Source organism: Coenobita brevimanus, chromosome 97 (assembly GCF_032717465.1).
Source record: "Coenobita brevimanus isolate Jiangsu-jjx chromosome 97, ASM3271746v2, whole genome shotgun sequence".
NCBI lineage: Eukaryota > Metazoa > Arthropoda > Malacostraca > Decapoda > Coenobitidae > Coenobita > Coenobita brevimanus.
Genome location: NC_137050.1, coordinates 34,130,904 through 34,153,256, shown reverse-complemented (window position 1 = coordinate 34,153,256; position 22,353 = coordinate 34,130,904). Strand labels below are relative to the sequence as shown.

Sequence of the window (22,353 nt, the reverse complement as noted above, 5' to 3'; positions counted from 1 at the left end):
TCGTGGGGGCGTAGAGAGATCACGCCCGGGTGTCCTGGGGAGAACCGAGAGAGACTGTGGGTTGTGTTCTCCAGCGTCTAGGGGCGCCGACAGGGGAGAGCTGCGGCAGTGACTTCCACTGGGGTCCATCAGGTGCGTCTGCTCTAGAGCCAGGCGTAGGGAACAGAGACCAGGGGAGGCTGGGAGGCCTGTCTGGGTTACTCTGGGACAGGAAGCCTGGGCTCCAGTCTCCTGCCGTGGGGACGTCTCTCTACTCTGCACGCCCTCGGAGCGACCGTAGATCGTCTCACGAGGGGGGGAGCGACAATAGGTCATCTCTACCACGACACACTCGGAGCGACCATAGATCGTCTCACAAGGATGGGAGCGACCATAGATCGTCTCTACCTGAGCACTTTCGGAGCGACCATAGATCGTCTCACGAGGACGGGAGCGACCATAGATCTTCTCTACCGGAGCACCTTGGGAGCGACCATAGATCGTCTCTACCGGAACACCTTGGGAGCGAGCATAGATCGTCTCTACCAGAACACCTTGGGAGCGACCATAGATCGTCTCTACTGGAACACCTTGGGAGCGACCATAGATCGTCTCTACCGGAACACCTTGGAAGCGACCATAGATCGTCTCTACCGGAACACCTTGGGAGCGACCATAGATCGTCTCTACCTGAACACCTTGGGAGCGACCATAGATCGTCTCTACCGGAACACCTTGGGAGCGACCATAGATCGTCTCTACCGGAACATTTTGGGAGCAACCATAGATCGTCTCTACCAGAGGGGCGTCGTCTGGAGTATGTTTTCTAACTCCACCCCTAGGTAGCTCAGCAATTCCACTTCGCGACGGTAGTGTCCTTCTCCTACGGTGGCGGCGGCGTGGAGGCTGTATGTCACAGGGGCGCACGGCCTGGGCTGACATGTGTCGCTGTTGCCCGGAGTGGTGGTGGCTGGTGGCGGCCACCCCGTGGGGTCCGTGTGGGGGTGTCGGCGTATCTGTGGGCACACTACGCTGTTCTTGGCTTGCCCTGTCGTCGGGGGTGCTATGGTATTCTTCGGGGGCACTGTTTTTCAAGCCACGCATTTTACTTGCAAACAGAATAACTACAAATTTGGAGGAAAACCAACCTCGTGAACAGGCAGGATTCTGAAGCGGGTACTCGACTATTGATCACCTACACACAATGAATCAGCTAATTGAGAAAACTACAGAATATAATAAACCACTGTGCTTAGGTTTTGTTGATTACGAAAAGGCTTTCGATTCAGTGGAGCACATAGCAATTATAAATTCATTGTGAGAACAAGGAGTGAATGAGAACATTGTAAACCTGCTTGAAAACATATATAAAGAGGGAACTGCTACAATTGAATTACAATTTCACCAAAGTTATTTACAGCATGCCTAGAAAGTATTTTCAGAAAGCTAGACTGGGAAAACGAAGGAGTAAACATAGATGGAGAAAAGCTAAACCATATAAGATTGCAGATGGCATTGTCCTAATCTCAGAAACAGCAGAGACATTGCAAGAAACGTTAAATGACTTGAACAGAGAAAGTCTCAAAGTAGGGCTAAAGATGAACCGGAGTAAAACTAAAGTAATGTTTTATCCTCAAACACCAAAGAGCGTCATAAGAATAAGTGGAGAAATTCTTGAAGAAGTCGAGGAGTAGGCTACAATTATCTGAGACAAATACTAAAATTAACGAAAGATAATAATAGCGAAGTAAAAAGATGCATTACAATTGGATGGAAAGCTTTCGGTAAACATAGGGACATTATGAAAAGTAGCTTGCCAGTTTGTATGAAACGAAAAGTATATAGCGAATGTATAATTCCAACTATGACGTATGGTTGTGAGACTTGGAAACTGACAAAATCGATGGAAAATAAATTAAGTCGTTCTCAGAGAGCAATGGAAATGTCAATGTTGGGAATATCTTTAAGAGACAGGAAAAGATCAAATTGGGTGAGAGAGCAGACTAAAGGCAAAAATATTACAGAAGTTATAAAAGAACAGAAATGGAGGTGGGCAGGCCATGTAGCAAGAATAAGGGATAATCGATGGAGCAAGAGGCTGACTGACTGGACACCAAGAGATGGTAAGCATAGCAGAAAAAGGCCAAACAGGAGGTGGAGGAATGAGACAGAAATTTGCAGGGAAAACGTGGCAAAGATTGGCTCAGTCAAGGAATTCGTGGAGAAGGCTGGGGGAGGCATTTGTTCAGCAGTGGACTTGTAATGGATGATGATATATATATATATATATATATATATATATATATATATATATATATATATATATATATGGAGCCTCAGTAGTAGAGCGTGCAGGGTTCGCGCCCCGCCAGGGTAATAAACTTTTGGAGTGTTCACCCAACCACATACTTCATTGGCGGACACATGGGGTGCTGTGGTTGAACCAGTGTCGCTTACTATAAAGTATGCTTGCACCCAGTCGGCTTGCGCGGGCCGATTACACTTGGTTCACAGACTACACACACATCCAAAGCCACTCCAACACTATAATTACACTTACAAGTACTTCTCACCCAACATACAATCTCTACCAGACAGCCTAAGCCACTTGGTAGAGATACATTGGCTGTATCGTCCCGACTTCGGTCGGGATAGGCCGGTCCTGCAGTGGATACTCAAACGGCTGATGATGATGATGATATATATATATATATATATATATATATATATATATATATATATATATATATATATATATATATATACTGTATATATGTTGAAAAGCTGGATTTGCTAGAGAATTCCCGATGTTTCTCATAATTCCGTGCTTCCGTTATGAGCCAGAGTTGTCAGTTGGCCTGCCGTTTGTGATCGTACGTATTTTGTAAGTTGTACATTAATTTTTGTGCTCTTTTTCTCTATAATGTTTTATTGATGTAACTGTTAAATTATGTAATTTGCGTTTGTACGCTAAATAATTTAGTGTTATGCAGCGTAAGAAGACTCTGGCATATTTTGTATGTCTCCGAGCTGGTAACTGTTGTACCGTTGCTCTCTTGGGACTACAGTGGGGCACCAACTTTCGCTACAGCAGGATTCGCGGAATCCACTTTCGCGGCATGCACCAAATATTCCCTAACTTCCACTTTCGCTTGAAAAAAAATCGATTTTCGCGCACAAATTTTGGGTTTGGGACAATATTTTGAACTTTGAATTTCCTGCACCGCCCGCCCGCAACCCACCGCCATCTTGAATGACGTCATGTCAACACTGTCCACCCATTCCCGCCATTGTGTACGAGCGTGCTAGCTCCATTGTGTTGGATTCTCACGGTTCAATGGCCTCTACTATACCTGGTAGTGTGGGGAAAATTATTTCTTGCTTTCAATCAGCACTAAGTCTGATTGGTGAAGTGTTCAATAAACGCATCCATGAAGGGCAGCAGGCTCTTATCACACGCTACCTGCAGAAGACTAAGGAAATAACGGAGGTGGAAGTACCATTGGAAGCCGAGGGGGCAGCCGACCATGGTGCTATCCCTACTGACAGTGCCATAGAGGAGCTTAACCTGGATGAAGATTTCGATGGATTTGTTCAAGAGAACCTAGCACAAAGGGAAATTCAGCACAGAGTGGAAGTGTTGCATCAAGTTGCATCTGAGGAGGCAGAGAGAGAGAGTGGTAGGGAGGCAGCAAGGGGTGGCGCCAATACGTCTGGTGTGGCTAAATAAGCCCGCCACGCGCCTCGGATACTTACCCCCAACATCCATTAAACACCTCAGCCTGGTCTCTGTGGTATGTTTCTCCTCATATGTGTACTGTACAGTTTTTATTGTTTGTATCTCACAATGCAATGTACAATAGTGATTTAATGTACTGTATTGCAAGTGAAAATGAAAATCTGATGTTACTTTAGGATAACCGGGAACCAATTAGCCTTTTTGCCATAAAGACAATGCCCCAACTTTCGCTCATTCCACTTTCGCGCATTATTTTTGGACCCAATTAGGCGCGAAAATTGGTGCCCCACTGTACACTAGAAATGTGGAGAAGTGTAGAGCACTATAGAATATAGGAAGCTTATATAAGGATGGGAAAGAGACTAGAACAGTTTCAGTCAGTTTCAGTTCAGTTTGAGTTTAGTTCAGTGTCAGTGCAGTGCTGTTTGTACACTTTTGTTACTTGCGAATATAGTGAAGTGTTGTTGGCAAACAGTGAAGTGTTATTGCGGTTTGTGTAACTTCGGTGCTTGTGAAAACAGTGAAGTGTTCTTGGCAAACAGTGAAGTGTTATTACAGTTTGTGTATCTTCGGTGCTTGTGAAAATAGTGAAGTGAAGTTGGCAAGCATTAATTGTAATTAACTGGAAAATAAAGACAGTGAACTTTAGAAACCAGTATTTATTTACAACGCCTGAGCTGATCTTGTGTGCTGCACACCGAGGGGGCTGCCTCTAGGAAGAACAACTCGCTCGGCAATGTCCTTCCTATACTGATCTACTGCTGATGGAGCCTGTAGGTGTGTGGGATGGGGACATAACACTGGTGTCATGAGTGTGGATTAAGTTCTGCAGTGAATCATATCTTCGACATCGAGCAAGGGGGTGTGCAGACAAGATCCCGAGCTGGGCGGGAGGACCAGGTGTCATTGGCTGCAATTATGAACCTATTGCAAGCACAAAGTGTAAAACTACAAGCACAGAATGAAGGACTACAGGCACAAAGTGTACAACTACGGGCACAGTACGAAGGACAGAAAGAACTCAAAGAACAATTAAAAGGCATAGAATGAAGGACAGAAAGAACTCAAAGAACAATTTCAGGCACAGAATGAAGAACAGACAGAACGATCTGAACAACTTCAAGAGGCATTACACGAGCAATAGAGGTAATTACAACTGAGGATGCAAGGACAGCTAGATGCTTTCAAAAGGGGAAGTGATGGAAGAATAACAACAGATGAAAGAGGAAGTACAGATATACTCTGAGCTACAGCAGCAGAAGTGTGAGGTACGCAATGATGTGACGGAGTGGAGACAGCATGTAGACAACCAGCTGAATATTAGTGAGGGAATAGTGGTGGAATGCAGACAGCATGTAGATAACCAGTTGAAGTATGTAGTCAACCATGTGATGATAATTAGTGAGAGAATTAAGGCTGTAGAGAAATATTGCACTGCCGAGGCTCAGGTTAGTGTACAGGGAGCCTATGAAAAAATTAAACAGTGTATGGCGGATCTTGGCGAATCCCAAGCATCTAAAGGTAGCATTACGGGGTAGAATAATCAGAATGGAGGAGATTTAAGTCCTGAACTTAATTATCGGTATGATGCCCCAGTTTTTGGACCCCAAGCCAGTGAAGTGCATGGCTATAATGGGGGTCCAATTAGAAAGAAACCTCAGGAATTTGATGGTAGAGTGTCTTGGGATGCTTACCGTGCACAGTTTGAATTACTTGCTGATCGGAATGGCTGGGATGATAGTCAGAGGGCAAGTGATGCTTGCTACTAGCCTCAAGGGTGCCACAGTGGAAATTCTGGGCCAGATTTCAGTACAGAAGAGGAACAGTTATCAGTCTTTAGTACAAGTGCAGGAGTGCAGATATGGGACCATGTACTAGACTGAGGTTTACAGAGCAAGATTCCGGAGTCGTGTATGGGCACGAGGCGAATCCTTACAGCAGCTTGCTCATGACCTGGAGAGAATGGCATACAAGGCGTACCCTGGAACAGCATCTAACCTGTTGGCTATTCTTCTGAGGGACCAGTTCATCGATACTCTTGATAGTGCAGAGTTCAAAGTGAAAGTGAAGCAGGCACAACCCAGAAGCATGCAAGAAGCATTGGCCACAGCTCTAAAATTTGAGTACTACGTCAGGTCCAGTACATCTACTTTTCAGGCCGGTCGTAGCGCAGGATTCAAGGCAAGCAAGGAGCAGGGTACGTGATGTAGAAGAATTTGAAGGAAGTTGCTGGTGCTGTGAAAAGCCAGGACATAGAAAAGAGGACTGCTACAAGTGGAAGAGGGAAAAGGAGAAGATCGGAGGAAGTTGCTGGCTCTGCTGGAAGTCGGGACACAAGAAAGACGATTGTTACAAACGGAAGAAGGAGCTAGAACATAGCAGTGCAAGGAAATCTTTAATTGTAACAAAAGCGTGTTGGACATGTAGTGAGGTGGAACACTTTAGTTCTGAGTGTCCGAAGAAGAAAAAGGAGGATAAGAAGAACGCTACAGAAGACCAGAAAGAAGTGGAAAACTAGTGGAGGCTGGTGTTAAGGGGCAACAACCAGCTGGCTTTTCCCAAGTAGCCCCACCACCGAGAAAATGCAAAAGAACTGTAATCGACAGTGTGCAAATAGACGGAAAGAAGTGTTCCCTGGTGATTGATTTGGCATCAGAGCAGACTTCTGAGGCCTGATGTGTTACATCATCGGTATCTGTCTGAGTCATCAGGGCAATTATCAGGCATAACTAGGCACCGCACAGAGCTGAGGGGACCCTTGGATGTCCAGATTGAAGTGGCAGGGCAAGAAGCCATGCTTCCAGTCTATGTAGCCGAGATGGAGGATCATTGCCTTCTTGGTCTGGACTATCTGATGTCCATGGGATGTGAACTGGACTCCTACTCCATGAAGTCGAAGGTTCGAGGAAAGTCGGTTCCTGTCACAGCAGTGAGACATACGAAGTCTGGTGGTGAGGTGAGGGCACTTCGCTCCACAGTTATACCCCCAAAATCAGAGCTATTGCTCCACTGTAAGGTGAGTGGCTATTTTGAAAGCTGTATAGGGGTAGTGGAGCCTGAAGTACGGTGAAAGACGAAGGTCCTAGTGATGGTCTAGTGGAAATAGGTGCAAGTGAAGTGCCGGGTATGATGGTTGATTGATTGATTGATTGATTGAAAATAATTAAAATTGATTGATTGATTGAAAATAATTAAAATCTGGCGGCGCAACTGCCAGGTTCACTTGCCGCCGGATGACAAAGTAAAAGACACGGCAAAATAAAAAGTGCCTATTCAAAATAAATTTAATATGTTAGTAGAAATAAAACACTAAAAATAATAAAAGAATAGTTTATAAAATATCAAGTACTTATAAAAGTGGAAGGAGGCCCGCCTCCTAAAGAAAACTAAAAACGTCAGTAAAATCGCTAGAAGCCTCACCAAGCATCGAGGACAAACTGTAGGCATCATCTGACCCCTTATGCCTATGGAGGAATCACTGACGCAGGTCCCCCAGACTCGGACACTCGACCAGCAAGTGACGGACAGTAAGGTGAACAAGGCAGTCATCACAGTACGGTTGAGTCTCATCACACATGAGGAACCCTTGTGTAAGCCGAGAGTGTCCAATGCGAAGCCTAGCAAGAGCCACCTCCAGTCGCCGAGACATAGAGGGAAGAACCCTTGGCACAACCACTCGCTGAAAGATTTCTTTTAGTTTATTCTGAGAAACAACATCCCAGTGTCTCTGCCAACATGTACGAATTGCGTACCGCAAGTAAGGTGTTACATCAGAAACAGGAAATGGGTAGTCGGTTGGAGACTGTTGAGAAGACTCAGCTTTAGCTAATGCATCTGCCCTCTCATTGCCCACCACATTAACATGTGCAGGAACTCAACAGAAGTCTACACGACGGCCAAGAAGAAAAAGCCACTATAAAATTGATAAAACCAATGGATGGGATGCATTAAAAGACTCTAGTGCAGACAAAGCACTACGCGAGTCACTAAAAATCACAAAAACGGACTGGGGGAGAGTAAAAATGATTTTAACAGCATATAAAAATTGCAGTCAGTTCTGCCATATACACTGAAGCAATGCCAGGAAGGCTACCACCCCTACTAAAGGATGGGAAGACAACACCAAATCCAACTCCAGTATCAGTCTTAGACCCGTCAGTATAGTCGGGGACAGAACCCTCGTGAATGGAGGCATGTTCTAAAAAGAGAAAGAGGGACACCTGAGAGGGAAGTGAGCCCTTTTTTTCATCAACGGACCTACAAAATGTCACGCAAGGGAGTAGCCAGGAACCCACCTTTGGGATCCGATGTGGACAAATTACCAGCCTCGGGACAGAGAGGGCTAACATAACAGACTGGACCCTGTAACCAAATGGCTTTGGGAAATTAGGATGGGTGTCAAAAACAGAAGATCGGGAATCCTGGGTGACAATGGCACAAGAAACTGAGTCTGGAGTGCGGTGAAGACGATACCAACACCTCATCATTAGCAGCTGGTGTCGCAAGTCCAAGGGGAGTACACCAGCATCCACCAACAAACTTGGAATCGGGAATGATCTGAATGCCCCGGTTGCAAGACGTACACCAGCATGATGTACAGAATTTAACAACCGAAGGCGGGCATCTGTTGCAGAGGAGTAGACCTCACACCCATATTCAAGTTTAGGAAGAATAAGAGACCTATGCAAGAGGAGGAGGGTCTGACGGTCAGCACCCCAAGAGGTATCAGCTAAAAGCCTCAAAAGACTCAAAGCTTTAAGACAAGCCACCTTAACAGAACGAATATGAGGAACCCAGGTTAATCTTCTATCACACAGAAGACCCAGAAACCGCGTCTCTTCCACACAGGATATTCTCGTACCATAGAGATACAAGTCAGGGTCTGGGTGAACCCCGCAAAGACGACAAAAATGTATAGCCACTGTCTTTGCTGAAGAAAAATGGAAACGGCGATTTTCTGCCCAGTCAGAAATTCTATTGAGAGCCAGCTGCAACTTCCTCTCTATCAGAGACATTCTAGACGCGGTGAAGGAAATCGAGAGGTCATCGACATTTAGTGATCCTCGTACTCCATCAGGAAGTACACTGATGACGCTGTTAATGGCTACAGCAAACTGAATAACACTAAAGATACTCCCCTGTGGTACTCCATCTTCTAGTGCTCGGGCATTAAAAAACACTCCTACTCGCACCCTTAAAATTCGGTTAGATAAAAACTGTTGAATAAAAATAGGTAAGTGCCCACGAAGACCAAACTCATGAAGATAGAGTAAAATACCATGACGCCAGGCAGTGTCATATGCCTTCTCCAGATCAAAGAAGACCGTGACCTGGTGTTGGTTAGTGGAGAAAGCCTCAGTGACAGAAGATTCCAAGGACAATAGTGCATCAGAGGTGTTCGCATTTTTCGAAAACCATACTGGGCAGGGGATAAGAAGTCACCTCTCTCTAAAAACCACACAAGCCTAACACTGACCATCTTTTCCAAAACTTTACATATACAAGACGTCAAAGAAATAGGGTGATAATTCGTCGCCTGTAGATGGTCCTTACCTGGTTTGGGGATGGGGATAACTACAGCAACACCCCAACAAGCCGGAAACTCCCCAGAACACCAGATCTTATTAAATAGTGAAAGCAAAAACAACAGGGACTCATCAGACAGGTGGCGTAAAAAGGCATAAGGAATATCATCATAACCAGGAGAGGAATCATGGCACTGCGACAGAGCCGCCTGGAGTTCAGAAATTGAAAATGGAACATTGTAAGGCTCTCCTCCAGGATAGGCAAAACTGAGACCACGAGACTCTAGGCGCTGACGGTGGTAAGCCGAAGGCGTGTCTGCATCCTTCTTTGACACACTGGCAAAATGATCAGCAAGCAGCTCTGCAACAGCAAATAGATCAGCCACAGGTCCACCTGCTGCAGATAAAACAGGAGAGGGAACAGTAAATATTCCTGAAATTTTCTTTACCCGGTTCCACACCCGGGTGATGGAAGTCCTCAAACTGATGGAGGAAACATAACTCTTACAGGATGAACGCCTGGCCTCCTTTAAAACCCGCCTTATATGAGCTCGTGCCCTCTGATACGCCACCAAATAATAAAGATCCCCACGGTGACGACGAAGTCGAGAGAAGGAGACTCGTTTGGCTCTCACTGATGAGCTGCACTCAAAGTTCCACCAAGGAACCGGACGTTTAGGAAACTGACCCTTCGTTTTTGGAATAGATAACAGGGCTGCTGAGTGCAACACGTATTGAAATATGACACAGCCTCAGTAAGACAGCCAAACTCGTTGACATAAAGGGAAACGGAGCTTAATTCCCAGAAACGTGGCCAGTCAGCCTTATCCAGAAGCCAGCGAGGAAGACGTGGTTGAGGTCGACCAACACTGGCAGTTAAAAGTAACGGAAAAAGGTCGCTGCCATACAGATCTGGCAACACATCCCAGGTAAAATCTAAAACAGCATCAGCTGAGCATAAAGACAAATCAATGGCAGTAAAAGCTCCACTCTGACTATGGAAATAAGTCATTTTATTGGTATTGAAAATGCCTAACTCCTCATCTTCCACTAAAGAGGCCAGCATTACACCCCGAGGGTTGGCCTCACTGCTGCCCAATAGGGGATGGTGATCATACATATCTCCTAGTAACAGAAAGGGAGAAGGAAGGTCATGAATAAGGCGTTCCAGATCCGCCCTTTCAACAGTAACACTGGGAGGAAGATAAAGACTGCAAACTGTATACTATCGACGTAAAAACATCCGGACAGCGACAGCCTGCAGGGCGGTGGAGATGTCCAGATGACTGTATGGAATATCCTGGCGAAGGAAGAGAGCAGCACCTCCATGATGACCTTGGCCCAGCACAGGATCAGAATAAAAGGCATGGTAGCCAGAAGGACCGGAAGGAACAGTATCACCTACCATGGTCTCCTGGATGCACAAGCACAGAGGAGTAAATTGAGAAACAAGATGACACAGTTCCTCATAGTTGGCACGTAAACCCCGACAGTTCCACTGGATGGTAGAATCCATAATGGAGGAATGATGATTAAGTGCGGGACTATACACCTGACGAGCGAGTGGGTTTGGATTGATGCTTATGAAGGCCCCTCACAGGAGCCTGCCCAGCAGCAGAAACCCGCACCCTCTGTCTAACATCTGAAGACAAACGTGAGGATGGGGAAGTAAGTTTTACAACACTCCTTCTTGGAGTGGGCATACCAGTTTGTTTGGTAGGAGGCTTGGGGTCTGTCTTCGGAGGTGTAGGACGGCCAGTGCCCCCACCAGAAGCCCCAGAAATGGAAGTAGAGCCCACAGGTCTAGAGTCATTTGAGGAGGCCGTACTATGCTTCAGATCAGAAGCACCAACGAGCGGTCCAACATCCCCAGGTGGGGACTGGACCAGAGCTGAACCATCAGTTTCAGGTGCCTCCTGGCTAGATCGCTCAGCCTGCTGGACAGAGGGAACAAGAGAGGTGTCAACAGAAGGGTCAACAACAGAGACCTTAGGTGGCCGGTCTTCATGTTCAGAGGACTATGATGAACAACGGTGACGTTTACCAGGTACAAATGGAGCCTCGGGCATACGGGCTTCGACGGGAGAAGAGGTCCGGTCAATGTGGTCGTCTGCTACCATCACAGAAGTGTGCAAGGCGTCAGCCACCGAAGTGGGGGCAGAAACAGTCGGAGTAGCTGTCGGGCGGCAAACATAATTCTCACCAATAGTACTAGCCATGGAGACAGCATTTTGTATATCATGAGTTGCAGGAGTGGGTACTGGAGTGGGTCGAGGCTGCCTCTGAGATGCAGGGAAACGCAATGGTGTTCTAGAAAGGACAAAAGCATAGGTAACTCCCGGCTGAAAGAAGAGTGTCTGGGCTCTTATTTTTGCTTCAGGAAACGAAATCCTCTCACGTGTACGAATTGATAAGATCTCCTTTTCAAGGCAGTATCTCGGACAGTTTTTAGAAGAGACAGCATGAGGACCTCCACAATGATAACATTTAAGGGGTCCTGTACAGTCGCTGGTATGGCTTGGTCCACCGCAGGAGACACAGACATCAGGAAGGCCAGCCTGTGCCCGATGGCAAAATCGACTAACGTGACCATACCCCTGACAATCGAAACATCGCTTAGGGGTCGGCACGAACGGCTTAACAGGAAGGGATAGCCAAGCTAGTTTAACTGACGTAGGCAATGTTAGCCTGTCAAAAGTCAGGAACAAGGTGGGAGTCGGGGTCAGGACACCATCAATTTTCTTCTGCATTCTCTCTACATTTACCACATCAGAAGATCTTAATTCCTCCAACAACCGTGCCTCTGGGTATCGAAGGAGGTCACGGGAAAAATCACACCTTTGCATTTGTTAAAAGCAGCATGAGGAACACAGGTAACTTCCACAACAGAGACAGAAGTTAGAGCCTGTAATCGTGAGCTTTCTTCTGGGGAGGAAACCTCAATGAGGAGGCTTCCATCTCCCTGTGAGGAGATCTTAGGTTCTCTCCCTCATGCAGACACAACGGCGTGGTATAAATCTAAGATATCGATATCTAGCACTGACCTACCCAGGGGGGCTTTCAGCACTAGATATTTGGCATAAGATGCCGGCACAGTCTATCATGCCTAAACCCAGAGCCCCACCAGCCCGACGTGACCGCCTCCCAGTCCCAGCTGAATGCTGGGGCAAAGGAGGATAGTCTCCAGGGGTCTGGAATGGCTCCAGAGTGGCGATTATGGATGAGTCTGAAGAATGTCCGTGAACAGGTGCAGTGTCGTCAACAGAATTTTTATTTATTCCCTCCATGTACTATCAAAACGACTTCATTCCCCCACCCCTCCACCCACCATGGAGCCCAACAAGGGGAAGTCATGTGCCAGAGATAACACCACTGGCGACTCCAGAGGTAGCGGGAGAGTATACACGGATATCCACCGGGGGACCTGGGCAAGGGTGACTCCAGGACGATAGAAGCCATCAGGCCCCCCAGTGCCCACTTGACCCTAGCCAACGCATGACCAGCCAATTGACCTGATCGGGCCCAACCAGGCCACCCTTCTAGCCAGAATAAGGGACCAAAGAGGTGTATTGCTAGCTGCAGGGCACATTGTGCAGCATCCCTCAACCTCCAGGACTCCCGTCTCCCAGCATTACGGGATGCCACGCACGGCAAACACGTGGGGAGGTGGCAAATGGGCAGGGACTAACATCACCAGCAGACCTCCTCCACCAGTGATGTAGGGGGTGCTTGGTCCACGAGGCCGACAAATACCGAACCCTATAAAGGTAGGCATGCCTCCAAGGTAGGTGGCACCGCCAATCATGCTTCAAGCCCCGCCACCACGTCACGGTGACCCCCTGCAGCGAGGCCAGGTATGATGGCCAATTTCTCCCACGAGCCACAGAAGATCAATGAGGGAGAAATTGAGGGACTGTGCCAGGCAGTGGACCCTGAGTGGCATCAAAGGGAGGCCTGTAAAAATAGCGTAGTCAAGGAAGACGGGTACCTGCCAGACCTCTTCCAAGACCTATTTTCAAGGAGTTGCCAATGCCTGAGTGGCTCACAAGTGCTGAAGTTGAGGCAGCTGCTGACGAAGTTTGCTGATGTCTCCTCCACAGGAGACTTAGACCTGGGGTGCACTGATCTGGTGGAGCATAGTATAGACACCGGGGATTACCACCCGATTAAACAGCCAGTGCAGAGGATGGTGCCAGCCCAATGGCAAGAAATGGAGAAGGTGATGGAAAATCTCCAAAGTCAAGGAGTGACAGAGAAGTCTAGCAGTCCTTGGGCATCAGCAGTGGTTCTGGTAAGGAAAATGGATGGTTCAGTAAGGTGCTGTGTAGATTATCGAGCCATGAATAAGATGATAGTGAAGGATGCATACCCCTTGCCAAGGTGCCAAGTGGTTCTCCACCTTAGACATGAAGGCAGGATAACACCAGGTCAATGTTTCAGAGAAAGACAAGGAGAAAACAGCCTTTTCCTATGGGCAGGGTTTATGGCAGTTGTGTGAAAGAGCTACGGAGTTTCCTGGGCTTGCGCACCCACTATCGGCGTTTTGTCAAAGACTTTGCAACGATAGCTGCACTTCTGCACAAGCTCTCGGGAAAGAGGCAGAAGTTTGTGTCGACAGCACTGACTCAGAAAGCCTTTGACGAACTCAAGCATGTATTGGCAAGCTCTCCAGTATTGCCGTACCATGATCAGAGTGAGCCATTTATCTTGGATTGTGATGCTTGTGACCATGGTATTGGTGGAGTCCTGTTGCAACACACAGATGACATGGAATATGTGGTGGCATATTACAGCAAGTAGCACAGCCCACCGGAGCGGAACTACAGTGTGACCTGTAAGGAGCTCTTGACAGTGATGAAGAGCCTTGAGTTCTTCCATTCCTACTTGTATGGGCACTACTTCATCATCAGGAAAGATCATGCGGCACTCAAGTGGGTGAAGACATTAAAAAATCTAGAAGGACAACTGGCACGCTGGCTTGGGAAGCTGGACCAGCACAATTATGAGATGTAGCACCATCCTGGGCGGGTACATGGCAATGGTGACAGTCTGAGTCATTGGCCTTGTGACTCAGAGTGCCGGCAGTGTAGTAAAAAAGATCATAGCAAGAAGTGCAGCCGTACTGCAGTGACAGGGCCAGCGTCAGATGCAGAAGACCTGAAGAGGATGCAGATTTACAACCAGTGCTATAGTGGCTGCAGCAGAGTACAGTGCAACCATCTTGGGAATAGGTTTCTAGATTCAACCCTGCAACCTAGAGCTACTGGAGTCCGTGAGACCTTCTTCGTTTGAACAACGGACTACTAGAGCTTCAGTGGGAGACATCTGATGGTCTCAGCAAGTTTTGGCAGCTGGTGGTTCCGAAGAAAATGAGGTCTCGGATCTTGGATGATTCTCATAACTACATCACCAGTGGGCACCTGGGAGTGAAGAAAACTCTAAACCACCTGCGGCAGAGGTTCTACTGGACTGGCATGTGTCAGGATGTTGAAGAGTGGTGTCGGGGATGTACGCTGTGCCAAGAAGGGACCCAAGAAACGTGGTTGCCCCCCTCTTCAGCTGTACCAAGTGGTGTACCGACGGAAAGAGTCACGGTGGACATTGCTGGTCCTCTGCCACTCACTGAAAGAGGAAACTGGTATACAGTATATGTGTTGCCATGGACTACTTCACAAAGTTGCCAGAGGCCTATTCCATCCCTGATCAAGAGGCTGCAACAGTTCCTTAGGTGTTGGTTGACCAGATTTTCTGTCGTTTTGGGATGCCACAAAATCTACATTCAGATTAGGGTAGACAATTTGAGTCTGCTGTGTTCTGTGAATGCTGCAAGTTACTCGGAATCAAGAAGACCAGGACGACCCCACTAAGGCCACAGTCAAATGGGATGGTGGAGAAATTCAACTGGACCCTAGGACAAGGACTGGCCAAGTACTGCGTAGAGGGACAAACGGAATGGGACCAGAAATTACTTGCATTGTTGATGGCATATCAGTCTGCACCCCATGAGTCTAATGGCTACACCCCTGCAAAACTGATGTTGGGCCACGAGTTACACTCACCCGGTGACTTGTTATTGGGAAGACCACCTGGTGGAGAGCTGCCTACAGACACCACCAGCTATACGAAGCACCTTCAGGAAAGGCTGGCTGAGGTACATCATCAAATGCAAGGAGCCCTTAAATTTTCAAGTGATGAAGTGCAAGTATTGTGCCAAGGCAAGCGAGGTGAACTTCAAGGATGGTGACCAAGTTTGGTTATACAGTTCTCAGCGGAAAAAAGGACAGTCACCGAAGCTACAGCATCCATGGAACAGGCCTTACATGGTGTTGGACCGCGTATCAGATGTAACGTATCGGATTCGGGGAGGCAAGAAGTGTCACCCAAAAGTGGTACATGCGAACCGTCTGTGGCAGTACCATCGTCCACATCACGTGATGTAGTGGTGCATACTTCTTTAAATGATTCTGCATGGAGTGACAAGACTAATGGTCTTCTCTGACCTAGGAAGCCATTTACCACGCTGGGTGGTAACCATATAACCAAATAATGGGGTGATGTGGAGCCTACTACGGTGCCAGTTACCTGGGTGGAAAGATGCAAATCCTACTGTTATGCTAGGCTTTTCTAGATCGGCCTCCCGCCCTAAGAATGCCTAGGGTGCAGCTGGGTTCCCATTCTAGACCAGAGCTTAGACACAGTATGAGAGGAACAGGGCATAAAAACATAGGGCAACAACCTTACACGCATATTGACAAATTCTCTGCTATAGAACAGGAAGACTATTCACACAGTATGCTAAACAAAGTTCATATATAGGCTGGCAGGTGGGTTTTGAGTATCGCACAGGATACTAGAGAGACAGGGGTCTTAGTCTGGGTAAGGAGGCAATACACAACATTCACAGTCCTCGCACGGGAGGTTTTTTCCCAGTGAGAAGGCAAAATATAGGTTACCGCGCACGAGGTAGTTTCAAGAATCTTTATACTGACACTGACTCTATTTCCTGATTCATGATAGTTATATATACTGTCACTGGATTCTATTTCTTGGTTTGCACAGGGTGGATGTGCACTGTCACAGAATTATGATAATGATACTGAGTTTTGCTTCTCATCTTGCACAGAATGGCTATGCACTGTCTCAAGTGTCTTTCCTCACTTTACTGAATTTCACTATTCATTTGCACTGCACAATCTTTGCCTCTCACTCACAGTCCGTGGGAGCCATGTATCACAGTCAGTTATATATAATGTCACTGACTGGGGAACGGGGAAGGCCTGGGGACCCACAGTCGTCGGCCTGGGGTAGGCGGAGTCCCTTCAGGAGTCCCTTCTTCCTATGGCCATGGGACTACTCACAGGGGCGTCGTCTCTCGTCAAGGGCTTGGCCTGGGCGTGGTGAAGGGCCCATCACAGTCGGGCTGGGAACTGGGATCTGGCCCTCAGGGCTAGGGCCAAACAGGTTCTGGAGGCGCTCCCTCTGGCGCCTGGTGGAGGAAGGGCATCACCTTCGTTGGCGAGGGAAGAGGTCTCACCCCAGGGTCCTGGGGGTGCCCTCAGAGGTCCGTCGGTTGCAGTTTCCTTCCCACAGCATCACCATCAGGATGGGGCTGCGGTGTTGCTCCTGGCCGAAGTCCATCAGGTGGGGGTCCTCCTCGGGGGCTGACTGGTTGGAGAATAGGCCCGGGGATAACACCGGGCCTCTCCACCAGTCCTCGGGGCAGAAGTCCTCCTCCTGGAGGTTGCCTCAGTCTGGGTGGACAGAGAAGGGGCCTGCACTTCCGCCGGTAGGCAGGCCTGATTGCAGGTCACCCTCACGCTGCAGAGTCACAGGGGGCGAGGGACTTTGGTGTTCCTCCCCGGCGCAGCTACCAGCCGTCACTGAGTTCCCTTGGGCAACAGATGGAGGGCGGCTACAGGCCGTCCCTTCGCTGTTGGTGTGGCTTCCAGCTGTCACCGGGGCCCGACTCCCTGACGGGAACGCAGACAAAGTGCAGCTGCAGGCCATCACTTGCCTGCCGGCGCAGCTGCAGGCCATCACCAAAGCCCCGTATGGAGGGCAGCGTGTAGACGAGGAGCAGCTACAGGCTGTCTCCTGCCTTCTGGTGTGGCTACAGGCCATCACCAGTGTCGTACCCTCTAAGGCAACTGCAGAAGGAGAAGGGGCACACATTTCTCTCCCCTCGTGTGGCTTCAGGCCGTCATGGGTTCTGCAGGGAGTGTAAGTAGCACCTGACGGAGCAGCTACAGGCCATCTCCTCTTTTGGGGCCCTGCCATAGGCCATGGCCTTTTTGGTGTGCAGCTACCGGCCGTCACAAGGGCCCGGCTACAGGCCGTGTCCTTTTTGTCAGAGCAGCTACAGGCCATCTCCTTGTTTTTAGAGCGGCTACAGGCCATCTCTTGTTTTGCACAGCTTCTGGCCATCTCTCGGGTGCTGCTTGGAGCTGATGGTTCAGCTTCACCCCAATCCTGGTGAGGGCTAGCTTGCCCAAAAGGTAGTGCACTCGGACTAGGGTGGTCTCATCGGGTGCACTGCAGGGAATAAGGGCGCACGGCCCAGGGGAACTTATGTCTGTATTGATCGGACATGTTGCACGCTACATCTACCTCTCCATAGTCTCATGGGGATGTTGTGGCTACCTGAGTTGCCACGGCCGGTATTTCACCTACATCCATCCAGGAACCTGCACCTGGCCTTGGCTTGGTGCTGTCCACCACAAGGGAACATCGGTTCACTGCACGCAGTGCACGGGAAGGTCCTTTAGGGGCCATTACTAGATGGGTCTGCTCGGCCAGACAGCCGCTGACTTATATACTACTCAAGCCAGTGTATGAGAAAACTGTTATGCTAGGTGTTAAAGGGTCAGCTTCCTGTCCCCTGAACGCCTATTCTGCAGCTGGGTTCCCTTTCTAGACCGGAGCTTAGTAAACTAAGAGAGACGCAGGGCACAAAAACTCAGAGTGACGACCTTATGCATATATTGGTAAATTCTAAATGTGGAACAGGTAGATGTCGCAAACAGGAATCTAGGCAATCATATAATATGTACTGAGATTGGGAGTAGCACAGGATACTGTTGAGACAATAGTTTAGGATAAAAGTGTATAGTACAATGGGCAGCACTTAAAATGTTGGGCAGGGGAATCAGTCACTGTAGCTTTGAGGGAAATTTACACTGTGGTGGAATAGGTAGCGTGGCTATAGGTCTTATGTCTTGGAAGAATTATATTACCAGAGCCTAGATACACATTCACTCAGGTCACTGTTATCACTGCTCGGCTTCTCTCGCCGTGTCACTGTTTCACTGTTGGTTTATACCTTTGATACTGTGGCACGGATAGAATCTGGGCTTAGTTTCTTTCTAGTATTCTATTACACTGTCCGATGTTTAGGTCACTGTTTCACTGTTGGTCTATACTTCCGGCACTGTAACACTGATAGAATTTGGGCTTAGTTTCCCTCTAGTATTCTGACACACTGCCCGATGTCTAGGTCACTGTTTCACTGTCACTGCACTTCCACTGTCACTCACTGTCGGTACTGGGTAGGGTGGCGACTTTGACGGAGAGCAGTGGGAGAGCTCACAGCCCGGCTCCAGAGGAGGGCAGAGCACCGCTAGGGGCCTTCATATCCTGCGGCCACAGGATCACTCATAGGGGCGTCCTCTCTTGTCTGGGGCTGCATGCGGTGAAGGGCCCTACACTGTCAGGGCTGGGAACGGGTCCAGCCCTCGGGACTGGGGCCGAAGAGTTTCCTGAAGCGCTCACTCAGGCACCTGATGGAGGACGAGTGTCGTCTGCGTCGGGGTGGGGAGAGGTCTCGCCCGGCGGTCCTGGGGGTGGTCTCAGGGGCCTGTCGGCTGCAGTCTCCTGCTGTCGGGGATGCCATCAGGGGTGGGCTGCAGCATTGGCCTCCGTCAGAGTCCGTCAGGTAGGGCCCCTCTGGAGCCGGCTGTGCAGAAAATAGCCCTGGAGATAGTACAGGGCCTCTTCACAGGTCCTCAAGGCTGAGGCCTTCCTCCTGAAGGTTGCCTCGCTGGTGGTGAATAGTAGAGTCGTCTGCATCCCCGCCAGTCAGCGGTCTGATGGCAGAACACCCTCTCATAGTGGAGTCACAGGGGGCAAGGGACTTAATTTGGTGCTCCTCCCCGGCACGGTCCATCGCTGGGTTCCCATGGGCAACAAAACGAGGGCAGCTACCAGCCGTCACCTGGGCCCGACTCCCTGACAGGGATGCAGGTGAAGTGCGGCTACCGGCCATCACTCGCCTGTAGGTGAGGCTACTGGCCGTCGCCTGAGCCCCGTATAGAGGACGACGTGCCGACGAATAGCTGCTGCAGGCTGTCTCCTGCCGATGGGTGTAGCTACTGGCCATCACCTGTGTCCTGTCCTCTGAGGCAACTACAGGAGGAGAGGGGACGTGCCCCAGCGAGGCTACCAGCCGTTGCTGGTTCCTGTAGGGGGGTATAGCAGCACCTGATGGAGGAGCGGCTACCAGCTGTCTCCTGCCGTGACCTTTTAAGGGCGCAGCTGCTGGCCATGGCTCTTAAGGGGAGCGGCTACTGGCTGTCTCCTGCAGGGCAGAGCGACTGCCGGCCGTCTATGGGAAGCCTTCCGAGCGGCTGTCTCTGGAAGGTCTGAGCGGCTACTGGCTGTCTCACAAAGGGCATGGCTGCTGGCCATCGCTGGGGTGCTGCTTGGAGCTAAGGAAGTAGCTCCACCCCGGTGCTGACGAGGGTCAGCTCGCCCCCAAGGTAGTCTCCGTTTCCTGCTATGTTGGCAGCGGGCGAGTTCCGGGTCATAGGGCTCGCGGCCCGGGCGGACTTGTGTCCCTGTCGTCCGGGGTCGAGTCGCGCTCTGTCTGCCCCTCAGTAGGCTCCTCCCGGGGGTGTTGTGCTGTCCTCAGTAATTCCCGGCATTTTAAAAACATTAGAGTGCACCAGTGAAGGTGATGTATAAGAAAAATAAACAAATAGATAAAAGTAGTGAAGTTAAGAAAGTGGTGTCGTGCAGGAAGATGTTTTCGCCACCATTCGACGACCTCATACGTCCCACTGTTAGGCAGTGCGATGTCATCATGTCATCCCAGGCAAGTGCTTCAGTGCTGCTCTGGTGCTGCTTCTTTCCTGTATGTGATATATCTTAAAGAATTCCTTTATATTTTATAGTGTATAAATATACCGTATATACTGTATCTATTAAGTGTATATGACTGCATCTCTATTTGCTTCAGACGGGGGTGAGTTCAAGTCAATGTTCAATGTTAAAGTGATAAACTAAGCAGGGGCAACGGTGATTATTTCCGTAGGGCCTTTTTCATGTATCACAATGGTGCTGGACATTACTTTTCAGGCTTTGACTTCTGCAGTGACGAGGGGGTTCTTCTATATTACATTTATTTCACATGCTACACTGCTAAGTTAGTGGTAAAGTTAGCACTTGTCACGGCTGATGAGTAGTAAAAGTGCGTGTAGTGGCCGTGGGTGGCCGTGGTGGCGCTAGTGGCGGTGTTTGTTTACTACAGGTGTTGCGCGTCTGTCCTCATGCCACCCCGCCCTCACCTCACACTCATGTCACACTAGCCATGGAAGCTACAGGTATTTCAAAACACCTCTTTTAGCTCACGTAGAGACTGCTGACGAAACTTAATGGAAGTAAAGATCCCGGGGTGTTGAGTGTTGATGGAAGCCAACTCTGATGATCCACCTTTTCACTCATATTTATAGTGATGTTTTCTGGTAGTGTGTCAAGTAAATATATTTTAATATCCACATTAAGAGGTATTATTTAGTCTACAGCTTAAGATTTTTATAACCAAACTTTGATCTTACGTGAGTGTTCTGAGATAATAGCAGGAGCCACTACTGGATTTCAATTTTTAAGTATTGTCCATTCGTATTGCAATATTTTGAAATACTTTTCTTCAGTAACAGTTCTTTCACAAAGGAATAGTAAAGCTATTATTTAAGGTAAATGTATGCTTTACTTGAAGCAGTAGAAAGACCATACCAAGTCAATTCATATTCCACCAGTTTGTTTTCTGTATTTTTCTATTTTCAGGGTGGTAAATTACCTTTTCCTGCTGAAAATTTCCCCCTTGCTATTCTCATGACCTTACTTAAGCCGTATCTGCTATTGTTTGTTTCCGACATAATGGGAGAAACTCAACGTACTCAAGGTTGGATTTCTTTTCCCAGTTTCCCAAATAGAGCTTAGGTTGCGTTAGGCTGGATGGTAAAATTATAGTTTCAGCCAAAAACACAATCACGAGATTTTGATCTGTTTTTTGGTATTTTAGGTAATTCTTAGACACTTTTCTTCCATGGCATTTTCGTCACAAATTATTCTTATTTTACTCTTCAAGATTACCAAACTTAACCTTCAAGAGTAAAATAAAAATAATTTGCGATGAAAATGTCATAGAAGAAAAGTCTTGGACTTATCTATAATATTGAAAAAACGTATCAAAATCTTGTAATTGTGTTATTGGCTGAAATTAAAATAATACTGGTTAGATTATTACGTACCGTACAGTTAAGCTAGGTTAGGTTAGGTTAGGTTTAGTTAAACACTTATGTTAGGACAGTCCCTTCCGCCACTGCACTGACAAATCAAACACAGAGTTGTCACAGAGGAACAGCTAAAAACAACAGGGAAATGTTTAACGAAACATTTGTTTACCACCTCAGAAATAATCAGAAAAATATAACAGACTATCAGGAAGAAGAAGAATTGATTTGGTAATGTGCTTCTACTGCTAAAAGTAAAACATATTTTTACCTTATTTTATGTGCCAGTTTACATGTGCTTACATCCCATTGTTCCTCACATCCATTTGCTGTTCCTCTAGGGTAGTGGCCTTCCTCAGAACTCAACAGAGCCAGTCAGTGCTCAGCTAGAATTACAACCAATCAGAGTTCCCTAACTCTCAGGTCAGAATTTGACTAGGAATTAAAATAAGTGCAGTCATGGCTGTCATGTTGTGTGCATTACTGGAACTCTCTCCAAACAATTAGGGGGATTTATGAGCATGTTAAGGCTAATTTACAGTTTCTCAGGTGTGAAATGATGTATACCATAAACATTAAGGGGAGGGGGACTCCAAACTTC

General features: G+C 48.0%; 1 protein-coding gene across 1 annotated transcript in view; it reads left to right on the top strand.

Moving 5' to 3' along the window:
• The first annotated feature begins 20,758 nt into the window (after positions 1 to 20,758).
• The window catches only part of LOC145413844 (ubiquitin carboxyl-terminal hydrolase MINDY-1-like), a 178,103-nt gene continuing 176,508 nt past the window's right edge, over positions 20,759 to 22,353 (top strand). Inside the window, exon 1 of the mRNA XM_080283510.1 lies at positions 20,759 to 20,840. Within this exon, the coding sequence (XP_080139636.1) occupies positions 20,828 to 20,840 (13 nt within the window). The 5' untranslated portion in view covers positions 20,759 to 20,827. The remainder of the gene's footprint in view (positions 20,841 to 22,353) is intronic.